Source organism: Aspergillus aculeatinus (genome assembly GCF_003184765.1).
Source record: "Aspergillus aculeatinus CBS 121060 unplaced genomic scaffold BO66scaffold_31, whole genome shotgun sequence".
Taxonomy (NCBI): Eukaryota; Fungi; Ascomycota; class Eurotiomycetes; order Eurotiales; family Aspergillaceae; genus Aspergillus; species Aspergillus aculeatinus.
Window position 1 is genome coordinate 80976 of NW_020291500.1, and position 27749 is coordinate 108724.

The 27749-nt window shown below is 52.0% G+C and overlaps 9 protein-coding genes across 9 annotated transcripts; 3 read left to right on the forward strand and 6 right to left on the reverse strand.

Moving 5' to 3' along the window:
* Positions 1–582: 582 nt before the first annotated feature.
* On the reverse strand, positions 583–2874 carry BO66DRAFT_376479 (sugar porter family MFS transporter). The gene is made up of 4 exons (XM_025645707.1): positions 2308–2874; positions 1992–2248; positions 1540–1936; positions 583–1483 (listed from the first exon to the last, which is right to left on the reverse strand). The coding sequence occupies exons 1-4, from the start codon at positions 2635–2637 to the stop codon at positions 767–769; spliced, it is 1701 nt and encodes a 566-aa protein (XP_025502741.1). The 5' UTR covers positions 2638–2874; the 3' UTR covers positions 583–766.
* A 1326-nt stretch (positions 2875–4200) lies between these two features.
* BO66DRAFT_439625 (uncharacterized protein) lies at positions 4201–4503 on the reverse strand (the record flags this gene model as incomplete). The annotated part of the gene is made up of 2 exons (XM_025651168.1): positions 4201–4341; positions 4408–4503. 2 exons carry the CDS (start codon positions 4501–4503, stop codon positions 4201–4203), a joined length of 237 nt encoding a protein of 78 aa, XP_025502742.1.
* A 2044-nt stretch (positions 4504–6547) lies between these two features.
* BO66DRAFT_352004 (CocE/NonD family hydrolase) lies at positions 6548–8553 on the reverse strand (the record flags this gene model as incomplete). The annotated part of the gene is made up of 2 exons (XM_025644764.1): positions 7142–8553; positions 6548–7084 (listed from the first exon to the last, which is right to left on the reverse strand). Exons 1-2 carry the CDS (start codon positions 8423–8425, stop codon positions 6548–6550), a joined length of 1821 nt encoding a protein of 606 aa, XP_025502743.1. The 5' UTR covers positions 8426–8553.
* A 368-nt stretch (positions 8554–8921) lies between these two features.
* Positions 8922–11589, reverse strand: BO66DRAFT_392731 (uncharacterized protein). Its single transcript, XM_025647595.1, has 4 exons — positions 11545–11589; positions 10853–11484; positions 10305–10779; positions 8922–10246 (listed from the first exon to the last, which is right to left on the reverse strand). The coding sequence occupies exons 2-4, from the start codon at positions 11097–11099 to the stop codon at positions 9124–9126; spliced, it is 1845 nt and encodes a 614-aa protein (XP_025502744.1). The 5' UTR covers positions 11100–11484; positions 11545–11589; the 3' UTR covers positions 8922–9123.
* A 1069-nt stretch (positions 11590–12658) lies between these two features.
* BO66DRAFT_412381 (MFS general substrate transporter) lies at positions 12659–14763 on the forward strand (the record flags this gene model as incomplete). The annotated part of the gene is made up of 10 exons (XM_025649348.1): positions 12659–12803; positions 12853–12946; positions 13199–13296; positions 13351–13471; positions 13520–13895; positions 13951–14081; positions 14136–14261; positions 14311–14455; positions 14538–14643; positions 14693–14763. The coding sequence occupies 10 exons, from the start codon at positions 12659–12661 to the stop codon at positions 14761–14763; spliced, it is 1413 nt and encodes a 470-aa protein (XP_025502745.1).
* Positions 14764–14907: 144 nt separating this feature from the next.
* Positions 14908–15802, reverse strand: BO66DRAFT_376487 (Dabb family protein; the record flags this gene model as incomplete). Its single annotated transcript, XM_025645708.1, has 3 exons — positions 14908–15485; positions 15558–15668; positions 15740–15802. 3 exons carry the CDS (start codon positions 15800–15802, stop codon positions 15330–15332), a joined length of 330 nt encoding a protein of 109 aa, XP_025502746.1. The 3' UTR covers positions 14908–15329.
* A 704-nt stretch (positions 15803–16506) lies between these two features.
* On the forward strand, positions 16507–17390 carry BO66DRAFT_392736 (uncharacterized protein). Its single transcript, XM_025647596.1, has one exon. The coding sequence runs from the start codon at positions 16675–16677 to the stop codon at positions 16987–16989; it is 315 nt and encodes a 104-aa protein (XP_025502747.1). The 5' UTR covers positions 16507–16674; the 3' UTR covers positions 16990–17390.
* A 1364-nt stretch (positions 17391–18754) lies between these two features.
* Positions 18755–20862, forward strand: BO66DRAFT_412383 (Zn(II)2Cys6 transcription factor; the record flags this gene model as incomplete). The annotated part of the gene is made up of 5 exons (XM_025649349.1): positions 18755–18757; positions 18949–19185; positions 19248–19880; positions 19964–20226; positions 20295–20862. 5 exons carry the CDS (start codon positions 18755–18757, stop codon positions 20860–20862), a joined length of 1704 nt encoding a protein of 567 aa, XP_025502748.1.
* A 614-nt stretch (positions 20863–21476) lies between these two features.
* Positions 21477–23129, reverse strand: gprC (the record flags this gene model as incomplete). The annotated part of the gene is made up of 2 exons (XM_025645709.1): positions 21477–22488; positions 22542–23129. 2 exons carry the CDS (start codon positions 23127–23129, stop codon positions 21742–21744), a joined length of 1335 nt encoding a protein of 444 aa, XP_025502749.1. The 3' UTR covers positions 21477–21741.
* Positions 23130–27749: the final 4620 nt, after the last annotated feature.

The window sequence follows — 27749 nt, forward strand, 5'->3', positions numbered from 1 at the left end:
CCCCCCCCCACTAAAACGAGCAAGATCATCCATCCCCAAATGCGTAGTCCTCTCTCGTCGCGTCGCCAATTGCCAAGTGACTCAGCGGCAATGCCGGGGCGGGGGGGGTTGCGCGGCTTCCTCTTCCGTTCCATGTCGTGTAGCATGTGATCGTGGCGGGAGTATAAACCCCCCCCCTCGGATGGGTGTATCTTTCTTCATCCGTCGCGGATGGATGTTGAGGACGGCGCTGCGGTCGGCCGGAGGGGTTTTGGGGAGTGGCGGTCTGTGGTGGATTGTGGGTTTGATTTGAGTTTTATGTATGCGATTCTCATGCGTAAGCTTCACTGCCATGCTATGGTGCATCGACGACGTGGCGTGCTGACGAGGCATTGTGGGTGATTGCCTCGATCAGCCTGCGGTGGTTTTTTTGTGGGAGGGGGCGCAGTTGACATTGGTAGTGTACTGTAGATGATCCGGGGCTCGACGACGAGTGTGCGATGCGATCCAGCCTGGATTTAAAGTCGTTGAATGTTTGGGTAATGGGTCGCTGAGAGTTCCCCAGCATTCAATCTTACTGTATATCATGCACGATCTCAAGTCATCGGAGATTGTATTAACTGTAGGTAGGTAGGAAGGTACTGTACTCAGACGCCAGCTAGGACTATCGAACGGAAAATGCAAGAACTTGGCGATGTGAAAAACCACAACCAGCAGCTTCGGATAATGTACATTCAACTCCATATATCCTGCTAGCACAAACTGCCCTCCACCCAAGAAAACAAGATTACACCTCCGTGGTGTGGGAGGTGGAGGGCTGGCCATCGCCCACGCGCGGGATATGGGCGGCGCCGGCTTTCTCCGTCGCGGAGCCGCGGCGATCATAGGGCTGCAGCTCCTCGAACTGGAACTTGGAGCTCTTCCAGGGCGGCACGCGCATCACGTACATGGTGTCGATCTCCTCCAGGGTGCGGCCGCGGCCCTCGATCACCGTCAGGTACACCAGGCCCGCGGCCAGGAACAGACAGCCGGCGAAGACGTAGCCGAACCGGAAGTCGATCGCGCTCGTGATGAAGGGGGTGAAGAAGGCCAGCAGGAAGTTCCAGAGCCAGTTGGACGCGGTGGCCAGCGACATGGCCCGCGCGCGGTACTCGGACGGGTACAGCTCCGCGATGATCGTCCACACCATGGGGCCCCACGTAGAGGCGAACCCCAGGATGAACAGACAGGCGAACACGACCATGACCACCCCGGCGGTGTGCGTGCTCTCCGGGTCTTCCCGGTCCAGTTCGAAGTGGCCCACCGAGGCGAAGATCATGAAGCACACGAACATCCACAGCGCGCCGGCGATCAACGACCGCCGACGGCCATAGTTCTCGATCAGATACAGACCCAAGAACGTGGTCCCGAAGTTCACCCCACCGAGGATCATCTGTGTGACGTAGCTGTTACTGATCCCGGCGCCTTGGAAGATAGTTGTCCCGTAGTAGAAGAAGTAATTGGCCTGGGGTCTTTGTTAGCGAGTGCTATTTTGGGAGCAGGCGGGATGGCTCAACTTACCCCGGTCAGTTGTTGCAGTGCCTGGAGAGCCACTCCGACTGCAATCCGGTACTTCATGCGCGGCCCCTTGAAGAGCTGGACCCAGCTCACCTTCCCACGCGCCAGTTCCTCCTCGTACTTTTGCTTGATCTCATCGAGTTCTTCCTTCAGTCTGCGGTGATTATGGGGAATCCCGTACATCTTGGCGATGGTGTCGGTTGCTCGCTCAACCTTGCCGTGCCGATAGTCGTATCGGACGGTTTCGGGGAACAGCGAAATCCCCACCCCCAGGATGATCGCCCACAGGTAGGTGATGCCCATGGGAATGCGCCAGGAGGCGGTGCTGTCCATGTCTTCGGTCCCGAAGTTGATGCAGTTGGCGACGAAGATGCCCAACGTGATGAACAGCTGGTAGGTACTGGTGCGGTATTAGTGCGCGGTAGAAGATGACAGGGGACAGGGAGCAAGCATACCTGACCAGTGAGCCACGGATGTGTCTTGGTCCAGTTTCGGCTTGATACATCGGCACGAGCAATGACAATGCCCCGACCCCGAGGCCTGCCACCCAACGACCCATGGCCACTTGATACCACTTCCCGGACGGAGAGGATATCTGAACCGTGATGCCCACACACACCATGGCCGACCATCCACTAATGGACCATTTGCGACCCACGCGATCTGCGATGGGAGCTGCGACGAGAGCGCCGATCAGGGTGCCGACGGACAGCTGAAGGAATGCGTTAGCCTCGTGAGCAAAACTTTAGAGCAGAGGGACAGAGCTCTTACCAACGCCACGATGAGGCCCGAGCGGGCATTGGTAAAGTAATACGTGCCATCGGAACGCTGTTGGCCGTATCGTTGAAGGAAGTTCGGCATCTCTAAGAAGCCGGAAATCTGACCCGTGTCGTACCCGAAGAGGAACCCTCCCATCGACACGAAGACTCCCATGAGAAAAGAGCGCCATGTGAGGAGCGGAATGGGCGTGTCAACTAGTTCTTCCTCTTTTGCTTCTTGGATCGGCGCCGTGGAGAGTGTTCTATCTGCCGTGGCCCCATTGTCACCGGCAGAGTAAGTGTCGGGTCTACCTCCCGGTCGCCTCAGCTTGGAGAAGACCATTGTTCGCTAGCTTGCTTCGTGCTTCGTTCGTTATGTCAAAGTTGATCGGAATCCAGTCATACAGAGATTTACGAGATCCCAAACCGAGCTGTAACCGGCCTACAGAAGCCGTTATATAGACCTCAAGACCTCATAGTATACGAAACACGCGAGACACGAGGAGATGGATGATGAATCATGATGTCACGAAATCGCAGCTTCCCGCATCCCTATTTCGTTTGAATCTTCTAGATGGAGGTGTCAGCGACAGCATTCGTCTCGGATACTTAATCGAGAGACCAGGGTCTTTTCCCCGGAGTGAGCCCATGTCAGGTGCTCACGTGGAGGGGTTGGGTGGCCGGGTTCCCATGGCTCGGTACGGAGTACTTGAGTACTGGTTGTGCACTACCTATGCTGACTGGCTCCCGGCCGCCGCATGCAACAGCCACGCCGTGGAACCCGCACCAACCCCGGACGGCGACGAAGTCTAGGCGTTCATCATGTCGCCTGGCCACGATCTGGGGAAAAGTCTATCATTATGTCATTTATGTCATTCACTCAGAGGGGCAGTCCCCACGACCAATATGACAGGTTCTTTTACGCCCCATGCATCAGGTGGCTTGATAGATACCACCCGGCCGTCCATGGATCGAGAGATCGGGCTTCCTGGCACAACTACCCTACTGAGCAGGTGGTGCTCGGTCACGGCCGAGCAAGCGGAGGCCTGAATCATGAGTTGGGCTTCAGCTTCATTGTCAGACTCTCGGCGATCCCGAGAGGGCCGTTTCGAGGCATATCGCCGTGATCTGTGGCAAGGGTTGGCAGACAAAGAGCCGCTCCACGGGCAGAGAGGAAGTCGGGGGATTAGGACTGTATCTGTGTGACATAGCTGTTTGAGGTTCCGTGGTCATACCACAGTAGAAACAGTCGGCTCTGAGTCAATTCGATGCCTAAGGTAGAGACGCATGGGGGACTTGACGCACGGCCCCTTGACCTTTACCACCTTGTCTTTGTCAAACAAGATCTTGCTTACCACAGGTTCTGTTGCTCTGCATAAGCCTCGCATGTCAGATATCATAGTCAAGCTGTGTAGTGTTGGTTCCCAACTACAGCCTTTCACTACTGAACGGTACATACATCATCAAGCAACCATTGCTGCCCCTGGAAACACAATCAAGCAACTGCAACAAGAATGACAAACACTCTCTCAACCAAGTACCAGTAGCCTGAAACATTGCAATTTATCTGGAATCCATCAATCTCGCAATAAAAACTTGCACAGGCGACGCAAGTAGCACATCGCGGCCTCCCATATTACCCAAACCGGCCGTCCTTCGATCCGGGCACATGCATCCAACAAAAGAAACAAGATCACTCTCCCGAGTCCCAGCAATGTGCGATAGACAGTCGACCACCAGCAAGAATACCTAAGGTACCTATAGTCACTCATATCTCCGCCTCGAACCACACCTCCCTTCCATTCTTGCAGCCCTAATCGAACATCAGAGTCCGCAACCATCTTGTGGAATATTCTCCCCTCCCCGGCTCGACTTGACAACCCTCTTCCCCAGACCAGACCCTCCTTTAATTCCGACCCTGCCCTTGCTGTTGCCCTTGCTGTTGCCCTTGTTGTTGCTGCTGCTGTTGCTGCTGCGCTTCCTCGACCTTCTTCGAGATCCCGGTGGTAGGCGTGTCATTCCTGGCCAGCATCATGGCCCTGCTCGTCTGCATTGATTGCATCGTTACCAAATCAAACAATCCCATTAAGCTCGCAAGGATCCAGCAACGTACCTGCTTCTCGCCCAGCGCCACCGCACCTGTGTCTGGAACCGGAACTGCCATTGCCACTGTCGCCATGAAAACCGAGACCAGGTACGCGAGCTTCATGTTGATTCTATGGTGTTTTGCAGAAGACGGAATCAGACTTGGGGTTGGGGGGACTTAGAGAAGCTTGTCACGGATCGTAGCGGATTGGATTGGATTGGATCGGATTGCTCTGCGATAGAATCTGGTAGGTTAAAGGTAAGATAAAGTTGCTGGGAGGTTGGAAATGAAGGGGTTGCAGTACAGTATATCCCTGACTGCTGTTCGAGTTGGTACATATACCTCGAAACTCACCGGACAGAAAAAGATCACCTCGAACTTATGTACAGCACCTACCAAGTAACCCCCTGGATTAGCTACTCGCTAAGGCACCTAAAACAAACTTGTCACTCCAAAAATAAATCGCCGCGCAGCGCAAAAAGAACAAGGCTATTGACAATTATCTGATACATCTTCTCGTTAGTTCTCTCCCAGCATTCGCTTACGGTAGATTGTCATTAGTCATTCCTGGGGTCCGCTCCCGACGTACTTTGCACGGTCACGAAGGATGATGCTATACAGGAAATTTATGGGTGCATTGATCGACGGGGGAGGTAGGGAGCCAGCCAGCCACCACCGATACAACCGATCACGGATTAAGGAAGAACCTCGAGCAGGCAACCACTACTAGGAGGCCTGAATTGGATCCCAAAGAATACCCCGTCGGACATGATCGGCCCAATTGCAGTGGCCCCTCCTCAGTGAGGCAGATCAGGCTTCTGGCTAGTATTAAAGCGGCAAGTGTTCGTCCCGGGACGGACCGGACTTCCCCCCCCCTTTGACTGGGGTTTTGGGATGAAGCAACCTCAGCTGAACCCCGTATCTACCGACCTGTCACTGCACCAAAGGTGGGCTACCAATGGAGTACAGTACTCAGGCTGCATGTAAAGCTAGGTCTTCGGCCGGAAGGTGGACCTTCGGCGGGTCCTGGTGGAGTTGGGATCGACTCCGACTCTATTGTTGGGGGTTCTCTGACAGCTGGTTGGGGATTGTGTTCTGGTGAGATTGTCAGGGGGTAGTGGTGGTGGTGGTGTCGGAAGTCTTCTTCCGTTGGTCTGGAACGCTTTGCTGAAAGGTTGGCTTTGCCGCCGCTAGAGCCTTTCACACCTCAGTAAGCGTAGTCATTCTACCTCACTGCGCTGCTTTGCTTCTTCGCTTCTTTGCAGTGATAGTGGTGGTGAGAGAAGCCGTGGCATGAGCCCCATTATCGTCGACATTACGGAGAATGTGGCTTGCCTAGGCTATAACTTTGGCTAGACGAACTTGGTGCTGGATATAAGAAATGAGAGGGAGGTGAGGCTTGAGGGGATCCTCGGAGAGACCAAGTCGCAGCTTCGTAGGGAGTACTAAAGGCCCCATATTTCCCAGTATGCAGCAGACCCATCATTCGATCTGGGCTTGACGCCTCAATTGGCCCCGGCCGTCTTTGTGGTTTGGATTTGCATGCTGCGCCGACGCATGGAATGAGATGATATGACGCGTCACACAAGTTTCCAGAACCTCCTCCTTCCCTTCTCCACACTGGTACAGTACTTCGCTTATGCGTACTTCGTCGAAGCCTCCCAAATGGCTCTCGCCATTGGATGGGGTAAGTGGAAAGAATTGTGATCTATCTCATCGGAATATGCAAATAATCTTTCATAGCGTACATATTCCCCTTTTAGTCCCTCGAGAGTGCTTTGGTGCTTTTCACAACTGTGATCGTCGAATCTCCCAGGAGTCTAGCCTGGATCATGCGTCGGTTTCCCACACAGATCTGCTGTCATCTTCCGTTCGGAGCAGCCCCCTCCCCAGTGGACTTTTAGACACAAACGTACAGCACAGTCAATAAAAATAAGGCTAGATCGGACACTGGACGCCATGGCGCAGAAGTACCAGTACCAGGAACGGGATGAGTGGATCAGGCTGTCCTGTCAAGTGCGCATTGACTTTGTTCGATGGTCGTCTTCTAATAAAAAACCTGGTCGATCAATTCGGATCGCCCCCCTATCTGTTCGAGTTGGTGGTCTGTCAGAAACCAGAACCCAAGGAGTGATACTGTTTGTTCCCACAACCAACTCTACACGACTCAGACAAAAGGCAACACCAGATACGAAGCATACTCGCCTCCCCCGTAAACCACATGGGGCCCTTGATTCTCATTGTCCGGCTCCGCCAGCCGCATGAAGTCCACCTCCGGGAAACACATATCGTGGCCCGACACACGGAGCACGATACCCTCCCCGGGCCCAAAGACCATGCCCATCGGCCAGAGTCCGATGTCCAATGGTACAATGGTACCGGGGGCAATCGGCTCCCGTCGATCATGCCGGTACATGATCTCGTCCGCGGTCGATCGGGCTTCTTCATCATCATCACGAGTGACCGCGTGCGAGGCGCGCAGGAAGCCCGACGGGCCCAGGGTTTTGACGGTGTTCACATTTGGGACTTCCGTCACCGGCACGGGACACGGATAGTTGAGATGCTCGAGGAGCTTGCCGTCGCGGTTGATCTTGCGGATTTGCACCGCGACGTCCAGGTCATCGTGGTCTGGACAGGACATCCAGAGTCGAACCTGCGGGTATCCGGCGAGTTCGGTGTATTGTTCAAAGTATAGGACGAAATCCTGGATGGTGCAAGCGGTTAGTGCGTGATTAGAGAAGATTCATGGGGAAGTGCTCACCGAGCTGGCTTTCAGGTCGTGTCCTGCATGTGCGACGGATGATACAGTAACTGGCTGCTGTGGCTGCAACGTCATGGTCTCCGGCCTGAGATAGAACTTCTTTAATTCCTGCCGCGCTAATGGATACTCCTTCTCAGGTCGTTCACAAATTGTCTGCACAACACTATCTTCGAACCCGAGCAGCGAGAGTCTGACTGGCGGGGTACTCTCCTCCCAGCCATTCTCAACGCCCTTGAGATACCGATCAAAGTATCGTGCCAGGTCTTCGACCATCTCCGGACGATAGAGGTCGTACCATTCCTGATAGGGATGCACACGGAGCCATTTGCGCGGGCTCTGGGCGGCACGGAACGTCTCGAAGGAGCCACGGGTATGCAGCATGGACGAATACGAGGCCAGAACATACAGCGGCACGTCGCCAATCCGTTCCGGGTGAATGCGCTTGCTCTGCCAGTAGTCATCATAGAAGGGCCGCTTGCGGATCATGGCCGGCATGTTCTCCGCGGCCCCGTGGCCGGCGAAGCCCGTGAGGATCATGGCGTGGAACCGCTCGTTGTGCGGCCGCCCCCCACGGAACACCAAATCCCGGTAGAGATCCGTGAGCCCCTCCCACGGCGCGAGAGCCTTGAGGGCCGGGTGCGCGAGCCGCGAGGCGAAGTTGACCTGCGCAATGGACAGCCACGAATTGCCGGCCATGCCGACCGAGCCGGAGCACCACGGCTGCCGCGCCAGCCAGTCGATCGCATCCCAGATGTCCTCGGCCTCCTCCTGGCCCCAGAACGCGATATTGCCCTCCGAGTCGCCGCACCCGCGGGCGTCCACGTTGACGACCGCGTAGCCACGCGCGGTCCATTCCGCCGGGTCGGGCCCTTCGAACTTCTCGTAGCCGGAGGTGCGTCCCTTCTCGAGACCGGCGCGGAACGGGGCCATGCTGTCGTAGCTCTGGGGGCCGGTGCCGGTCTTGCCGTAGGGGCTCCAGGGCATGATCGCTGGAACGGGGACATCGTCCGAGTCGACGGGCCGGAAGATATCCGCGTAGATCTTGATGCCGTCACGAAGGGTGATTGCCACGTCTCGGCCGTAGATCATGTCTGTAGGCAGTGATCGGAACCCCGGAGATCGGACATGACCCTTGGGAAGGATGGCCTCGCTCGGTTGGAAGCCGTAGTAGGTGAAAGTCGGGTGGTCAGTTGGAGGGGTGAGTTTGTGCCATTCGAGATCAGGGAAGGCTGCGCGAATCGACTCTTCGGTAGTGGCCATGATGGAGGTTGATAGTATCGACATGAAGGATAGTCTGTGTTGGATTCTTTGGAGGCATGCTTGCTATTTATGATCATGAGAAGGTCAATCAATATCTCCACTCCCCCACATGCCGGGGCTAGGAGGAGTTGGTGCGGAGAAGCACCCGTTGGCAATTGCTGATGGTCAGAAGTAGGACGTTGGGAAGTGGGAAGTGGGAAGTGGGAAGTGGGAAGTGGGAGGTGGGAAAGGTGGGTTGTAGAGAGGTGGGAGAGTGGGGAGAATCAATAGCAGGTGAATCACTATGGGTGAACTGGAAAGAACTCGAAGCAACTCAATTTGAATTGTCGCAAGTTGTAGCCTGAGGCACAAGGCTGGTCCTCAATCGCATCAAGTCCTCACTGACTGTAGCATGCAGGGTAGGCGTGCAGCTATTTGTTTTGAAGAACAAATTACGGAGTACAGCGGAGATGATTTTTAAGAAGACTTCAATCAACAATAAACATTAGTAATATTGTACTGATTTCGCAGCACTATACACCGGAAAAGCAGACCTCTATATACAGCGGGCTTCAAGTTAACAGAACTTGTAAAAGATAATGACAGACAACAGGAAAGTGAAAGTAAACCTCTAAACGCCGACACCCCGGAACCAATGTATGCACCATGGATAATCAAAGAAAGTGAGTGGTCTCACAAGATTAGTACAACATGTTGTTCAAGATTCACAGAGAAAGAAAGGTCTAATGCTTGGGCATGACCGCAAGCTCATAGTCCACAGGCACTTCCGGCCACGCGTCGATTCCGTCCATGATGGCCATTGCCAGTCCACCGCTGTGGTGCATCTGGATGTGGCAGTGCATAAAGAAAGGACCGGGGTTGTTGACGTGGTATCGGAGTGCCATCCAGCTGGGAGCACCCAGGGATGGTGGGGTCTGGAAGGTGTCACGCATCTGAGGGGTTTGCAGGTTGAAGCTGCTTGGGATCTTCTTCATCGCCTCCTCGACAGAGGAGTAGGTCCAGGCCGAATTGCCCTGTCCGATCACGTAAAACTTGTTCGAGTGCTTGTGGATCGGATGTTGAGGCTGACCGGCAGTGGTGACATTAAGGATAAGATCCACCCAGGTATCATTCAAGGTTGCGATCATGTTCTGGGTGGGAATCGAGGTGGGATCGAACAGTGCTGGGAATTGAACTTCCTCGAGATCCATCGGATAGGACTCATTTCCTAGCCTCCAGCCATACGAGGTCGACAATTGAGCAATGTCGAGAATGAATGTCTTATTGGCATATGCCGCAGGCGGCTCGCGGGGGAATGGAACGAGGGTGTTGTCATCGAGGATGCTTTTACTGCGATCTAGAACAGTACCAAGCTCATTAATGTATTGCCCCGACGAGCTAGTCGAACCAGGCCTGCTGTTGCTGGTCGGCACGGTTCTCTGCGGACTGGTTACGCTGGGGCTGCTAGACCCTTGGTTGGTGTAGGTCAAAGTCGCTGTGCCATTAATGATCTGGTTGGCATACTTGTTGGCCGCACGGACTGTGTATGATCCAGCGGGCTGATCCAATTTCAACATCACCGAATATCTTGAGCCAGCGGGGATATTGATCGCGTAGGTGGTGGATGGTTCAACATAGCGTCCATCAACCGCATAGACAATCATCGGATGGTTGTCAATGGAGAACACTAGCGAGGCACTGCCAGCCATACTCAATACATCATAACTGACATATTTCTTGGAAGCATCGACATTGAACACCTGATTCGGACCCTGAGCCGGCACGCAGCCCTCGAAGTAGCCCTTAGGAATTTTGGTGAGATCAAAGTCGTATCGTGCATATCGTGACGCAGTAGGTGGCATACATCTGGTTGCAGTCATGTTCAGCACGAAGATCAGAGAGAGAATATCGACGCAGAACTCACCCCATATCACTCATTTTCACATCTCCCAATGCCTGGCTTTCGCCCGCTCGGGTAAGAGAGTCAATATGATCCTGACCGGGACAAATGACAGAACCCTTTCCATTAACTAAAATGGAACTGGCACAGTAGCTTGAGAAGCCAGAGTCTTCTTGAATCTGAAGAATCTCTTCGGAAGTGAATAGACGCCAGTCAGAGATAATAACGGGCTGTGTTTTCTTTTCAGCGTCTAACAGTGCCTGCAGCTCCGTCTGATCACTGGTCATCAGGCTGAACGGTCTTTCCACTGAGTCCGCAGGCTCCACGTAGATAGCACCATAGAGACCATCATCGAGCTGGGCTCTCATGTGTGAATGGTATATATATGTTCCATATGCATCTGCCTTCCACTTGTATAGAAAGGCGTCGCCTGGTTGGATGGGGGCTTGCGAGATTCCAGGAACACCATCGGACCACGGGGTACCTTGTTGTACGATGCCTATCACCCCAATGTTAGTACGAACCGGGAAGGATGCGGAGAGAAGAGATGAACCATGCATAGGGCGACTTACCGTGGAAGTGAATGGCCGTTTCGAATGGCATGGAGTTGTTGACGAGGAATTCCACATCATCACCTTGCTTGACTCGCAACGTTGGACCAGGAAGTTGGCCGTTGGTCCAGATGGCTTTGCGCGTATTGCCAGCTACCTTACCGTCCTCCCATGTTAGATCGACATTGAACTTCACCGTTTTGCAGGAGGCCAGTTCAATGAGGCCAGTGAGGGCCGCCAGAGCCAGCCCGGAGTAAGTGAGCTTCATGACTGATGAAAGACAGAATCTATCCGATTGACCTTAACAAAAAGGGAAATGTTCAAGTCGGGAAGCTGGGTCGATGGTGAAATTCGGCCCGTGAGCTGGGGCCGGGTTGTCGTATGGGTTTGTCGTTGTACTTTCTCTGAATTCCATTTGGACTCTGGCAGGCTGTACTTATATTATCAGAGATCAGGTCTAGAAATGTGCTCGGTTACGTTGTGCTAGCTGAACCCGAGCACCGGAATGTAGACCAGCTCCAAAAATATCCGGCTCGTCCCTCCACAGCATCGAGTTAAGTCCGAGACCTGTCATTGGAAGTCTTGTCGATGCTATCATTGATGGCAAGCCTACTGCATTCGGACTTGCCACATCTCTTTGTCTGCGACTCACTCTGGACGACTGAGTTCAGATGTCTTGATGCATAAAACATGTTCATACGCTCTATACTCACTTGTCTTAATCATGATATTGACTGCTCCCGGGGCTCCAGCTGCTCTCTGTCGCCGAGAAAGGTAATCTCCGGAGTCGAGCTCCTGGATTGGCCAAGCATGGAAAGATCGACCTCGATATGCTGTACCCAAGGTGTTGTTTAGCTATCGGATGCAGGAAATCCATGTGTTGAGGCCCTGTCTTGGCAGGGATCGACAGGGCAGCGGACCCACGCATGCGGAATGAGGAAGAAAACAAACATCCTAAAGGATCCAAAGATGCTGTCATCGTCCGGTAACTAGCGAGGGGGAGATGCTCGGTCATCTCCATAGTGCCAAGTTCAAGGTTGCATGGAGGCACTGTGTAGTATCAATCTAGTTCCCTGCTTGCTCACCCATTTCCATGGACCTCAGCAACGGCCCGTCGTCGCATCCGCACCCGCGCCATAGCAAACCATTGGAACCATTTAAACCAACTGTCAGACTCGAGATTGGTGCACAAATCATGAAACGAGTGTGCTCATTATGGAATTACACAGTCCATCTGCATCCAAGGGACAAGTGATAGATAGTTAGAGAGCAGCAAGATGTGCAAACCACCGTGAGCGCAACCGGCAATAGACATGCACTTGGCAGCCGGGACCGGGTCAGCTTCCAGGGCGGTAGTCTCGATCGGGAAATGTTCACATTCCTGGGTTGACCTCCTGGTCTACCTGTCTTTGTTTGTTTATAGTCCAGCATTCGAATCCATAGAATCATTGCGGAGCAACCATGTGCCTTTCTCGAATGTCAAAGAAAACTGAATTTGATGTTGGTCGGCTATCTAAATCGGGCTCCCCTCGTCAAGGTTCTCTCACAAGTCACGTAGTCGATGATGGTCATTGAGTACAATGCCGACTCTCTTTGCTCCATGACTCACCCCAGCGGGGTTGCCTTGATGAGCGTCGTCATGATTAGGTCGGGATTGGCTGATAATGGTACCATGCAGGCGACTAGTGCTGCATCAGCGGGATAATCCCTCAATTCACCATCGACCGAGTCTTATTAACAGAGCCTCAAGATGGCGTCGCTATCCAAAAATTGCTGGCATGTCATGTCTTCCTCGGTCGGAGAGTACAGATCTGCCCAACAAATGTCATGTCTTCGAGTGAAAGAACCGGTTTAATTGCAAGCTCTGGAAATGAAAGCGATCCAACAGGCCTCAGCTCTACGAATAGTCCCAAGGACAATAGTAGCGGCACCAACAGTAGTACCAGACTAGCGATTTTCATTGCATATCTCGGTATGCCCCTGTTATTACTGGGTTCTTCCACAATAGCTAACAACACCAGGGGCATTTCTTGCTAGCTCTGACGAGTCAGTCGTCATCGCGACCTACGATGTCATTGCTTCCGAGTTCCATGAACTCGCCAAAGGCCATGGCTAGTGACCGGCTATAATCTGGGCTACTGCATTGCATTACCGATTGTACGTGTCTGCTCTCCATCTAAAATGGATGAAACCCATTAACCACAGAATATTCGTTTGTACAGTAGGGCACATTGGCAGATGCATGGGGGCGCAAGTTATCCATGCTTGTAGGATACTCCTTCTTTGGCATAGGCTGCCTTATCAGGTCGGTTACCTTCCAAGGACGTCGTCTTTGATTCTCTGTCAATTGTCTCACTGGCCAAACAGCTCTATCAGCGCAGCAATGACTGGGTTGATAGCAGGGCGAATCGTCAGTGGCGTCGGCGCTGCTTGCATGGCCATCACAATCTCGATAATCATCACAGGTGGGTTGTCATCTTCCTTCACTATGGTTTAGCTCACACTCAATGTAAAATTAGATCTTGCTGCTCCGCGTGATGTTGCCCTTTTGCGGAGCTATACCAACGTTGTAGCTATGATCGGACGGGGCGTTGGGGCTCCAATAGGTAGCATCGTGGTCAATTCACTTGGTTGGAGATGGTAAGGAGTCTTGTTCCGGAGTAAGATGATGGGAACTGACAAGGACAGGGCGTTTGCTGGTCGGTTGCCACTCATTGTGCTCTGTTTGGTTGTGTCCCAAGTATACTTCCCAGACCACCACAAAGAGACCGCCGAGCCCCAAACTTCCCACGGGGGTAATATCAAGCAACTTGATTACTTGGGCATTGCTACCTTTGCAACTGCGGTCGTGGCTCTGTTGATGGCCATCACAATTACAGGCCAGGAAGGCGGCAAGATGTCCCACCTCTATTTTTGGCTGGTGATCTTCACACTTGCAGCAATCTTCTTTACCTTGCACGAGATTCTGTGGCCGAAAAGACCGCTGGTGCCTCTTAAGCTGGCTACCAAAGGTATCGGTCAATATTGGTTGGTGGAGCTCCTGATCTTCAGCGGGAGAAATGGGGTGAGTGTCGCACATGGAGAATTTTGCATCCGTCCGGATGATTAACCCCGCGCAGCGTGTTGCTACTATAACTCAATACCTCGCCCAAGTGAAGCGTCTTCCGGAGGCTACGGCTTCAATGTACCTCGTTCTTTGCACGATGGGACTTGCGGTCGGGTCCATGACTTCCGGCTTCGCCATCCAGCGGTAAGTACGACGCCTTCGTCTCTTGTATTTTCCATTCATGTCTAACCCGAGCAGAACAAAACGGTACAGAACGCGAAGTCTTTACTCCGCTGTCATCAGCATCCTCTCATCAATACTCCTCTTTTTCGCTTGGCATTTTCGACCATCCGGTCGCGGAGTCTTTGTTGGTGATTCCCATGAGTACGCCGATTGGCATCATCACCTCCGGTGATTTTATCGGCATGTCCAGTCGCGCGCCGCCAGAGGTCCTGGCGTCTTCGATTGGAGCATACTACCTCAGCCAGCAGCTGGGTTTGATTGTGGGTGCAGCAATGGGACCCTTGGTCGTGAGAACTGGGTTCAAGCACGACATTGCCGGGCGGCTGAACGAGTCGGTGGAAAATGAGGTAAAGCATAGCGTTGCGTCCAGTTTCTGGGGCGGTTGGTAGTCTGGACAGTGGAAACTAACGCGACCAGGTCATCCGCAATGTGCTTCGCGATGCCAAGTACGTCGATACCCTACCGGAAGATATACAGAGAGTAGTCCGTTCCTCCTTGGGCTACGGATATCAATTCGTACCAGGTAAGCAGCTAGCCTTCATTGGGTAGGAGGCACAATACTGACTCGGCAGTACTTGCAACGGTCACTGTTGCTCTCTGTGTGCCCAGCCTGGTGTTGACGCGCGAACAATCGGTGGAATAAGCAGCCCCTAATTGCAGACGGTGTTAGGATAGGGCTTCGTCGATTAGGCTGTGCCGCGCTGTGCGTGAGATGAGAGTTCGAAATGAATTCTCTCTTCAACAGTCTTAAGTATTCGGTGCTGTCAAATATACAAGGCATGCGTGGAAGGAATGAAAGCCGAGGGATCGGCAACTTTGGCTTTTCAATGAATTGGATCGCCTCGGCTACGCTTTTTATATAATGGAACAGAATGAGGTTCAATTGCAGTCATTCAACCCCCAGATTCGTTTCGCACTTGACGGGTGGTGTCGCCGGTTTTATGTATCCAATTGACTTGGTCGGTATACGGTAAGGACTCCGACCGAGTCACCTGCAGCGGGTTTCAAGCGTCGACTCAGAATATAGCGAATGAAATCAAGCCAATGATCAGATGTCCACGAAACATCAATTTGCTTATCAGCACATGCTCGAAGAGTTATCTATTTACACGACCGGGTCCAGGTCGGGTCTTGCAGTCCGTGCAGTCAACACCCCTACCGTGTCCCACCTCAAATGGCACAGTAGTAAGCCGGGGGCGCCCGGGAAATCTAGAAGACGCCGTTCGTAAAATCGACCACCTGCACCTTCTCAATGTCCCCGCCCAGACCCTTGACGAAGGCGAGATGATCGGGGTCCTTGTTCAGGTAGTACTCGCGGTCTTCCTCGGACTCGAACTCCATGACGAACACATGAGTGATGCCGTTCTGCGACAAGAGGGTTTAGTCCACGCAGAAAACAACTGTCTCGCAGGGCTGAAGGGAGTAAGTGCAACGTACGTTCAGCCCTTCGGGCGAGTTCTGTTTCCCGGCTCGGAAGGACTTGATGTATGCCGTCTGGGTGGTCGGATGAAGACACTTGTCCTTCAGCGCGACCAGATTGCTGCATACCTAGCGAATTATTATCAAGGCCTGTTAGCGAGGATGTGATGGTCGGCTCGAAGTAATAGCACGGCACGCACTTCTTCAACCCGGTCGGGGCTGGTCGAAGACTTAAATTGCACTTGCACGATGTGGGTGATCATGTTGTCTGGTTGGAGCGAAACCGGTGGTTGTTGTTGGTGTTGTTGTTGAAGAGGGGAATGGGCTGGGCGGATAATTATGACGATGCCCTGATAACGCACCAAGTGGCGTGTGGGGAAAGAGGTGGATCAGTCAGCATGATCCTGGTCGGTTTTGTTAGTTTAGTTGCGAATTTGATTATGTATGAGTGGACAGCTGAGCTGGAGGATTCCTTCACAATCCATTTTCATCGACTTATCTGCACTGCATGACGGTTATCACTAGTATCTACTATATGTAATCGTAACTCGGCGAAATGAACAGATTAGTAAGCTTGGATGCAGCGTCAAGTCGCACTGTGGGCATAAGCCACAGGCATTAGACTCAGAGTGTGATCAGCAAGGTGTAACGGTTATGACACTATTGGCGAATAAATCTCCTTCTCATGTCGACAGGGGCTCTGGCAGATTTACGGTAGAATATCTATATGTAGGGACGAGTAGTTAGTGGTCTTGTCGGGTTCTTTGGACCAGCTCCCGTCTCTGGCCTCTTATCCTCATGCTTATCAGGAGAGCAACTCAGTACGGACATATACTAATAACCGACTAGCAGAGGGCGCACAGTCCCGACCTTGTCCAGAGATGTACATCTATGGTAACATCGACTTACCTGACTTTGCAGAAAATATCACAAGAACCATAATATTGATCATAATATTGACATGCGGGTAATGTCAGCCACTTTGCATAGATATACCGGTACTCAATCTGCATTCTTGCCACAAGTATGGACAGCATGCTCTATAAAAGGCAGCATCTCGCCTCTAAGACTCAACGAGCAACACAGCAACTCACTGGAATAAGAAGCCTCAACACCCCCAGACAATACAGGAAACATGCTCATTTACTCCGGCAAATTCAGCTACTCCCCCTACGCCACAAACGAACTGTTCTCGGTCGTCTTCCGCGACAATGTCCAGACCGGGGACCGTGTGGCCGTCATCCTTCAATGGTCCAAGGACGCAGGCGGGCAAGTGAAGTCCAATTCGAATCACCACGGCACGGTCAGCAAGGTGTCTACCAATGGTTCCGGGGAGAAGGAGATCGAGATTTTCCAGAACGAGAAGGACAGCACCTACTATTGGTGGGGATTCCTGTGCATCAAACCCCAGATTATTGCTGATGAGTTATCGATTTCACTTCAGGTATAAGGGAAAAGTGTCCGGGGAGACCATGACCTTGAGTATGTGGAATAAAGGGGGAGAGGAGGTTACGAAGAATATCAAGCTGCAGCTTGTTTTCTTCTGATGGAAGCACTTGGCTCAAATGGTGGGGCCTTGTCGCTGTGCGTGTGTTGCTTGAGTCCGAGTCTACCAAATGGGTTTATCGGGGATGTAGCTGAGACCTACATTCCATTCTTCGGGTTTGATGAATGAACATCTATAGGGCTCAACTTGCGTCGAGCCATGTCCAGAGCAATGTTCGTACAAACACATGGATGGGCTGATGCGGCCGAGTGATCTTTGTATAGAGCTCCAAACATTAGAACTGGAATCGCATTCCAGTTTCCTTGTTTGGCCGGAAGTCGTAAAGTAATCGATGTTGACATGCGAAGTACGGTCTCAACGCATCTCTTGTTGAGGCTAGGGTGCCAGAAATAAGTGACGAGCACCCCTTGACTAGGCATATGTGACTGGGATTTTGAGGCTACAGTGACACATGATTGCTAGAGTGGCGCCGTTCTTGCTCAACATTCGACTACAGTGAATTGTACTTGTGACTTGTCAAATGAGCGGCCAATATATGTAACATGATATCTATGATTGAAATAAAGTGGAACCATCCCCGTCTTCAGATCACAAGTTCAATAGTAAATCTCATGATATACGTAGAAGTATTAGTTGTGACCATTCGACCTAGTAGATGCCTTCGTCATACAAGGTTTGCTCCGAGTGATTGTGGATGGAACCGAGGGGCTGCCACGCGGCGTCGGGGACCATTCGGGCTTTCCGAGCCTGATCCACAGGTTGAACCTCGAGCCGGTAATATTACTAGGACATATGACATATAAATGAGAGGGCCCTGAGCATTCTAGGCAAGCCCTAATAAGAGAAATGCATAATTATAGGCTCGGGGCAAATTGCAACCCTTCAGAGCCGCTCCCCGAGTGGGGTAGAAGACAGGATGCCACAGTGCCACCTCAGTCTGACAGGCGTCGGCTTCCCTTCTTCTAGAACCCGATAAATCGCCGACTGATGGTTATTGATCCCTCATTGGATGATCCGTGGATTGAATGGGCAGGACCCCGAGTCGGTGTTAAGGAAGTGGAGCCCTAACAAATAAATTGTCTAAATTGTCAATATCCCGGATGACGGCGACGCATGATGAGGGGCAGAAGAAGAAAGCGAAGGTGATGGAATGGAAATGGATCCCGACTGACTGATTGCGATGGGATGGAAGACGGGGGGTAATTTCTATTCTCCGGGAAACCCCCTGACGGTCCCGTGACCTGATCCGGGCAGTCGGTACCGGCCCCGGTCGGGGAGACTATCTCCTATCTCCTCCTCACATCCATGAATCTACTTCATTCCAATTTCATGGTTCTTGACTCGATCCTATTCGTATTTCATCAACTCATCCCCTCCAGGGTGTGATAATTCTCCGACCTAGACTCTAAATTGGCTTGCCCCTTCATTCATGTAACAAACTTTCCACCCTCTGCCCCTCAGCGCATGCCTGCACTTTGGTCCCCGAGTTCAGGTCCCTCCTGTACTCTACACACAAATCGCAATCAGCTGCAAGTAAACCCGAACCAATCTCGAAGCAGCATCAACCAAAAAAAAAAAAAACATAATGCCCCGTTTCAGGTTTCATTGCGCTGATGGATGGGAATGGACCCCGGAAAACTAGACGCATGAAGTCATGAACAGCCTCCAGATGCAAGGCTGTCGATCTGTTGCAATGGGCCAATCTGCGATGGTCCCCGAGTCGGGGTCTCGCGGGATTGGATCCTGAGGATCCAAATCTCGGGGTTCAGATCCCTTTGGCTGCAATGGATGTCTTCAATTTCCCAGAACGCCTCTCGCTCTTCCTTTATAATTCACTGCGATGTCGTCAGCCGTAGTCCCTGGATCTGGCACTATGAATCAGTCTCTATCAAGATCATGCAGGATTCCGGCAAACCCTCCGCACTCGCCTGTGTACCCTGTCGGCGCCGCCATCTGAAATGCGATGCCCGCATGCCCATCTGCACTCGGTGCCAGAACAATAATCATGATTGTCGATATGTCCGATCACGTCGTGGGCTGCGGAGTAACAAGACGGGCCCTGGACCGACAGTGGAAGAGGAGGCCGATGCTCTGTTCTCGTCGAATATCATGAACTGGCTAGATGCCTCATTTTTAGATGTACATACATAGCCTTCTCCGCCAAGCACTTATCGAAGACGTCGTCTTGCTAATGGAACTAGCCAGATTCCCTCCTCGACATCCCTGACCTGAGTCTTGATATTTTCCATCAAGATCCAGCGCCAACATCGCCGACGCCCGTGCATATCCCTCATGCCGAGGATATCACCCATGATGCTATGATTCAGCTCTACTACCATCACTTCCATAGATCGCATCCTATACTATTACCGAGACGGGCGCTGGCATCGTCCGTTGCACAGCATATACCAGATTATATTCCGGACATCATGCGCTACATCGGCAGTCACTATACTTCTGCTCCAACGCTCAAGGACAGCTTTTATCAGTCCGCTTACACCGTTCTCACCGCCCCGAAAGATGGCTTTCAAGCCCAAGGTCTCCTTCTACTCAGCATCCTGGAGCATTCGCATGGTCGCGAAGAGGCCGCACGACGACTTCTCCGGGAGGCCGTTCAGGTTGCATACAGCATCAGCATGCAGACCCAGGCGTTTGCCCCGGAGAACTCCCACGGCTACCCCGTGCTGGAGGAAAGCTGGCGACGAACCTGGTGGGAGCTCTACGTCACGGAGGGTCTCATGGCCGCCATGGGCTCCGGGCAATGCGGGGTGCTCTCTTCAGGCTGGGAGGGCTCCGATGTGTGGCTCCCTTTACCAGAGGAGACTTACAACATGGTTGCACGAGGGGGTAGTGGTGACGAAGTAGGCACAACCCTGACCCCATTCTCATAGAAGGTCCTGATCTGACAGCCAGCCAGACGAAACCCGAACCCCTGACCCTGTCCTCCCTCTCCGACTGGCCATCTGACCTCACCTCTCCCGTCGCCCGCATCCACGCAGTACAATTTCTTCGAGCTGTGCTCGAGCTCAATCAATCCCTTGACCCTGCAACCGAGACACAAACCGAGACGCTGGACGCACGGCTCGTCTCCCTACTCATGCGCTTACCCTTAACCCCCTCAATAACCGACGCATCCACTATCGACGAAATGGCCTTCCAGGCCTTAATGATCACTTACCTGTATGCTTTCCGATTCCACCCACTTCTCTATCACCCATCATACATATCCACTAAACAAAACCATACAGGAGTCTAATCCACCTCCACCACCCCCATTCGACAATCCGCTTCGCCTCCTACCAACGCGCAAACGCGCAAACCACGAACGCGGCAAATAACCCCGCTTCCTCATCCTCCTGCACAAGACTCCGCGTCCTCAGCCCATCATCATCATCATCATCATCACCAGCATCCGCATCCGCATCCGCACCATCAACATCGAACCCCACGAACCCCATCCCCGCCCCCCACCTCCCGCTCAATATCCACGCCCAGAAGATGCTCCGAGCCGCCGACCTGATCTCGAATCTAGCCACCCTTCCCAGCTCCGTACAGTCCCGCACCCCCTTCTTCACCTGCGCCCTGGCGCTCGCCATCGTCGTGCACACAGCGACCTTCATGATGTGCGTGCCCTCGCCCTCATCGTCTTCTGCTTCTTCCCCTGCTGCTCCTGCATCTTCCACCAAGGGAGCCAAAGAAGATGCCCTAAAAGCGCGCATCGAGCTCGGAGTCGGGGCCCTGCAGGTGCTAGGCCGAGTGTGGCCGTTAGCGAAACAGGTGAGAGGGGAGATGATCGAGCTCTATCGCGGGAGGTGATTTTCGCTGATCCGCCGATTAACCATAATCACCCGTCGCAACCTTGACGAAAAAAAAAAGACAAGGACAGTAAAGAATCAGATGAAGTGGCAACGGTCGCTTTTCCTTTCATCATCCTCACGTCTCATGCTATTCTTGCATTCGCATTTGGGAGGGGCTTTAGGTTGGTAGATAGCACAGCACAGCGCGATTCATTTCTTCTTGCATTATCTACATATATCCTATATCACATGTTCTTGCAATATGCAATATATATGAGATTTCAACAAGACGTATATCTTTTTCAGATTGCTTTTCCTTTTTTCTTTTTCTTCCTTTCGTGTTTTTTGTACTTCAGCTTAGTAGAGGATTCCCTCAGTATTGGTAGGACCTTTCACAATGTTAACAATCCCGGTAGCTTTACTCAGACATCTGGTTATGGTGAGTTATTTGAGTCGAGAATGACCTCACTTTGCATGACTTAGTAAATGCTAACCCAGTTAACTACGGGGAGAGGTCGAAGAACAGCGCTGTTTAAGGACGGCTCTAGCTTAGCAAGCATGACGTTGGGAATGCATGGTGCTTCTAAATGAGAGGAAAACTTCTATGATAGGTTTGTGTATCTCGTTATATGTCTGGAATTCATGTATCAGAAGGTCAATATATACATGGGCATAAGTATTGTGTATCGGTCGGGGCGCTGACAATCGACCCGGCAATGGAAGAAAAAGGAAAAGTCAGGGGATGAATGTCTCAAACCCCAATAGGTCAGGGTGAAGAATGAAAGAGGGACGTGAAATTAAATGTATGGTATGAAAAAGGAAATGTGAGTATACAAAGCGTCAAGGAGTCCGGGCCATCGGACGGGCATCATGTTGGGGCGGCCGGCCACTGCGGTCTCTATCTTCCCCACATGCGGGCTGCTTGCCCATTGCCTCTGTCGGGAGAGCCATCGAATGACCCCTTGCTTGAGTGATCGCTCGCCTCGCCCTCTACTGGGAAGGCCGGTTCGCTGGTGATCTCGATCGTCGTGTGCTGATACACCTTGCCCAGGGTCGACAGCTCGACTCCGCTGGGCTGAACGATGTTGTCGGTTGAGCCGTCGCGTACGGTGCGTTCCAGATCCTCTTCCTCGTGGCGCGCCATGCGAAGGGCACTGATGTCGGTACGGTTGTATTTGGGGTCAGCGGTGATGGTTGTCAGATGATTGTTGTCCGTCTTGCGGTTCTTGCTGCTGGCGAACTTGTAGCTGTTATCGTGACTGGGTTCCGACTCCAGGATGAGATTTTTGCGAGTCAGGGTGTACAGTAAAGCGTCGACCAAGCCGGAACTGGTGATCATAGCACCGGCGACACAAAAGTAAGCGACGTTTGGAGCATCTCCCTGGGCGGTGGCCATGCGTCCGGCAGCAAGAGGAAGGGAGAGCACAATATAGGCGATCGGATAGATGACCATGTATCCGATAACACGACGGAGGCGCTTGAGACTCTCGATGTGGCTATTGCCCAGAATCGCGGACTGCTTGATGCGGCGGCGGAGTTGGAACCACATGATTGCGTAAAGACATACGGTGCCGAACTCCGCCAGGAAGATCCAGATGTAATGTGTCCATAATCGCATCGCTTCGTAGTCTTCGCTAATCCAGCACTAACGAACAAGTCAGATTAACACAACCGCTTGTTGTGGATGCCGGTCCTTACCCAGGCCCCCGAGGGAATAAAAACATAACGGCCATGTGAGGCGAGTGGAATAATAACCAGAATGGCGACAAAGACCCAGATTCCCACCACAGATGCCACAAAGACCCGATGGCTCAGTTTATAACCTAGGGCCACCAAAAGGAATGTATGAATAGCAATCGCGAGCACAAAGAGACCACTAGACGGGTCGCCAATCTGTAGCCAGAGACCCTGGAGAAAACATCCAGCAGTATCGGCCGATATCTTGTTCTCCGATATCCACTTGAGGCAAATCAAGAAAGCGAGTGACTGTTGCAGATCGGCCAACACAAGGTTATAGATCAGGATGATGTATTGATTGTAACCGATATACCGTGCATAAGATCCCCGCCAGAAAACGAGTCGAAAGGTGATGAAAGATATCAGAGCGAGTGTCGCTAAAAATGAGAGAATGGCCATGACCGAGACGGCAATGAGACCCTTGCGCTGAGTGCTCGGAAGCGGATCGATGTCCATCGTTACCCCATCCCTCAAGTATGTACGAGGAGAGAGACTGTGGCTATCATCCTCGAATGCTCCCAGAGCATTCAGTACTTGAACAAGGCTCATTATTGCAACGTCTCTGAGCGTGGCGAGTCCGGATGCACTGCTCTCACATCCCCCTCCTCAAGTAGAGAACTAGTAATGTAGCAGCGCCCCGGAGGGAAGGACGACGCTTTTGAAGGGGCAAGGATCGTGGGTACTCAACGCTCGATGGATTGACCCAAAGTTTGAGTTGTTGTGAACAGACCAGAAGGTGCAATAATCGGCAAGAGCTCAGATCAGGGGGGGGGACACTCGTTGCACGCTTTCCGAATCCAGGAGAAACGCTTATCACAGGTTCCCAGAAGTAAAAATAAGAGGAAAGACGGAGGAGGGGGAGATAGTAATTCTCCGTGGCGGTCGAAGAGGGACGAGCCACAACGGTATGGACTGGATTAAAACTACCGGCAACGGCGAGTGGACCATTGTGGGGAGATGGGCCTCTAGTAAAGCTTTTTGATGGATTAGTTGATAATTAGCTGCCCATCATATCCTCCAGGCTCACTCATGCCCAGAAGCTATCACCCGGAATCGTTAGCCTCCTAGGGACGGAGTGAGTGAGAGACGACTAGCCCGGTGAGAAGTGGTTCCTGAAACCTTGGCCATGGGAACATCGCATTCAGCGACCTGGCAGCAAGCCCCATGCCAAGCATAGGGGACAACCGGGGAGAACAGACGGATAGGAAGGGACGGAAGGCATCCGGAGAGTGGACGACGGGTAGACGGGACTGAATTGTCTTGACCACCATTTACTAACAAAATAATAATGCCCGCATTGTCTATTGTGTGCTCCCCTCCCCCCGTTGGGGTTGTTTGCCGGCGGAGATTGGAGTTGAGTCTGAGCGTCGGGCAAATTGAAGGATGAGCAGGGATGAGGAAGCAGTCTCTATGTCTATTGGCAGGATCGATTACCGCGGCTTGAGATGTCGCGTCGATGCAGGTGGCAGGATGCAGCCACAACCCCAGACCAGAGTTTGTTTGCCTTTCGCTTGTCCCATCTCGGTGAGGGCAGAGACCAGAGATGCCCTCTTAGGGGGAACTAAAATCGTGAGCCTGTGAGTGCCTGTCCAGCTGTCGCCTTCCAGAAACTCGCCCGCCCCACCAGCTGAGACGCCGATCGCCTTCCCAATCCACGTTGGTCTGACTCGAAGCCCGTCGTCACCTTGAGGCTAGATTGTCGCGTGTGGACTGAATGAGTCTCGGAAAGTCTACCGCGGTATGTGAAATGCTTCTCCACAGGCAAGTGCTTCGAGTGACAAGAGCGTGCACGGCTTGAGTTCAAACATGCACACACCTAGCCTTTTGACGTGACCTCCCCGATTGGGGGCACTCGAGTAAGTTTTTGTCTCTGGAACTACCGTAGGAGGTAATACGGAGGCTTGGCACAAGGCGAATGGATGAACGAGTGAGTTGAGAATAAGAATAGGATTGTGCGATCGCATAGTTTAGGCTCTTTGAGTAGCAAAACAGTGGCGGTGGTAATGGTGGTGGTGGTATGACCCCGTTGTCTCAGCTTGTCTCCTGGCGTAAGTGGCTAGTCCGCCACCAGGAAGGTTACATGAAGGAGAGAAAGGCTGGACCATTCTCGCAATGGGGATTAGCGGTGATTGATTATTAACTGATAGTGCGTAGTTATCAGGGAAGGAAGTCAAAGGAGAGGGAGAGAAAGGAAGAAAGAGGGAGCGGACGGAGATTACTTACTCTTAGTATGGGTGAGGGCGGTTATCCCCGACCATTTCTTGGCATCTCCCCACTTTTTCCGGCCGCAGGAACAAATAAGCTGTCACTGTTGATAACGTTGCATACGATTTGCCTCACGCTCGTGGATCCTACACTTTGGGTTAGCATGTACGGAGTACATGCGGGCAGTACCAGTGATAGTAACTTACAGGAGGCCTTGGTCTTTTCGGTTGAGCCAACCGACTGGGCATGGCTCGGCCAGTTCGACAGCCCAAGAACTGCAATGTACATTCGCATATGCATCAGTATCAGACTCTCAGTTGTCTCAATGCACCACAATCCCTGGTCGGCTTTGTAAACCATCAATATGACTTTGAACTGCCGCATTGTCTTCGTATAATACCCACAGAGATATGCTCCTTCTGCCCTTTCCACCTACTCAGATTCACATGCACGGTACACTACGCAGTAGCTCCCCCCTTGTCTCTTGGCTTGAATAAGAGCCCTATGGCTTGAATGCCGATCTCGGTTGTTGAACGTTCCTTCCTCTACCGACACCATGGAGTTGGTTGGGTGTTCAACCTTCCCCAGAAACTCCTAGTTACACCAGTACGTACACATGCATACAAGCTCTGATCTATTCAACTCTGCTAGTCATGCAAGGGACAAGGATGATTTCGGAATCTTCCCGAGTCCATGGACATGGGGTGCACTTGGACCATCTGGTTGCACGAACTCTGCCCTCCCCCTCCACCTTCTGCTATCGGTCAAGTTGAATCTCCCATGGTTGCACCAGCGAGAGAGATCTGGTAGCTGGGGGATCTGGCAAACCATCGTGCATCCTATGGCACCTGTGACTCTGCAACTCATTGTGACCGCTCGGAGTAATTCTTTCCGAGGGGCAGTGAATATCGCCGCTCGATTCGAGACCCTCTTCATTACCTCTCTTAAAAGTCGTAAGGGGGCGATGTCTTACTCAAGCATCTAACCAGCAATCCTGCTCGCTAGCCCTATGAGCTCTTTCAAAAGTTATCCTGAGTCGAAGAGGGTGCATTGATTGATCAGTGATGCGGCCGTCATCGGTGGTCAAATTGATCTCCCAACATCCACGAGCACAACACTAGTGAAAAGAAGTTCTTTGATAAACTGCAGCGCAGATCTGCGGTTTCTTCAGCCGCGCATCATTGTCGTCGTTAGGAAATAGGGTGTGGCTAGCCCAGATCCACATCATCCGAGAGCGACAATCATTTTCTATTGTTGGCACCTTTCCCGAAGTCTGCTGCACCCCATAGTCTAGTCCATCCTTATAGATTCCGCTACACAACGCAGATAAATCCCGCAACCTCACGGAGTCACGATAGGAGTTTTGTTATGAGTAAAAGCCTCCCGTGATCTGACTGCCTTTCTTGACCCCTTTCGAATTCGAGTTGAATGGTGCATTGCAATTCTTGGCAGGTTCCATGGAATGCTGCCCGCTGGTTCGGGCCTGTCTGGCATCATCCCGACCGGTTCGAGTAGAGAAAGACAACTGGTTCCAAGCGGCAAGTCCGATTGCTTCAGGCCTTCATAAAACCTCTCGAGTGACACTAACCAATTATGGCCACTGTGGCTGATCTCCTTCTTACAACATGACTTATGACATCGGCAGTTATTGCCGATAGCTTCTGGCCTCGTAAAATCGTCGTGCGTGCCGTGGCTGCGAGAGCCCACCTAACCTACCTTGAATTGCTGCGAGCGTACACATCCATAGTACCGGATATCTCAACCCTGCAGCTCCGACTCGGCATTGCATCCGCACTGGATTTGATGATCGTCGACATAGAAACTGTCAAAGCTCGCGGATCGACATGGTTCCCTGAATCGAAGTTCTGCACACTGTGCGGGTCTGGATCTCATCGCATCGCATCGCATCGTGGTCGAACTGCTTGTGCCTTGTGGGCTTTCCCATCGCATCCTCAACCGTGGTAGCAGTGGATCAAACACGGCACATGGACCACATCCTGATTTTCCCACACGAAGATCGATCTCAGGGCTCCTCAGCCTCAACCAGAACCGAAGAGACAAAATGCCAACATAATTCGCGTATCTATCACGAGTAGACACGGGAAATTTAACTTTGCCCCTTCTCCTCGGAAAGAACAAGCGCCAATGACAATGCTTCAGCCAAATGATACAATGTCAATGTTATCCTCTCTATCGGCGAGACCCCGACAGGTGGTGGCACCGAATTTCCCTTCTCAGCATCTAGGGTAATTCCCACAGGGCGGAAGATGGGTCGAAAGAGAAAAACTCTGTTTGAAATTGCTGTAGTCTTCCATAATTCCTACAGTAACCTCACGCTATAACGAATCCCGATTAAACGAATTTTTGCCATATAACGAATTCAAGAACCGCTGGATAGGTTCTACCATACAAAATTCGCTATATCTCGTTATAACGAAGTTCGTAAAATGATTCTGTCTCTACATACAAGGTTCGTTATATCGATTGAGTATAATTACCTATTTAGGGACTTTTTAGGGATTTTTTAGAAGAAAATCTGAAGATTTAAAAAGAACTGCTTAGTCAGCATATTTCTTAAAACAGCCTAAATCACGTGAAGGGTCTTTTACATACATTCGATAAAACGAATATCTCGATATAACGAACAAAAAGGGCCGTCTCAATTAGTTCGTTATATCGTGAGGTTACTGTAGTTTACCCCCAGGACGGGGCCCAGAGCTATTCTCTTTGACTTTCACTAGCGGCACCGACGGCAGTCTTAGTCGAGCCCAATGGGGAGGCAGGGAGAAGTTTGTTTGCACGGCAGCTTCCGATCGGACCTGCGTCTTGTCTGTCTGTCTGTCTGTCTGTCTGTCTGTCTACCTCCTTGCCTGGCTGAAGGAAAGCTTCCGAGATCTCGCTCTCGTATTGAACGAGATCAGGGTTCCACGCAGCCATGTGGCCTGTGAAGTAATCATATCTATC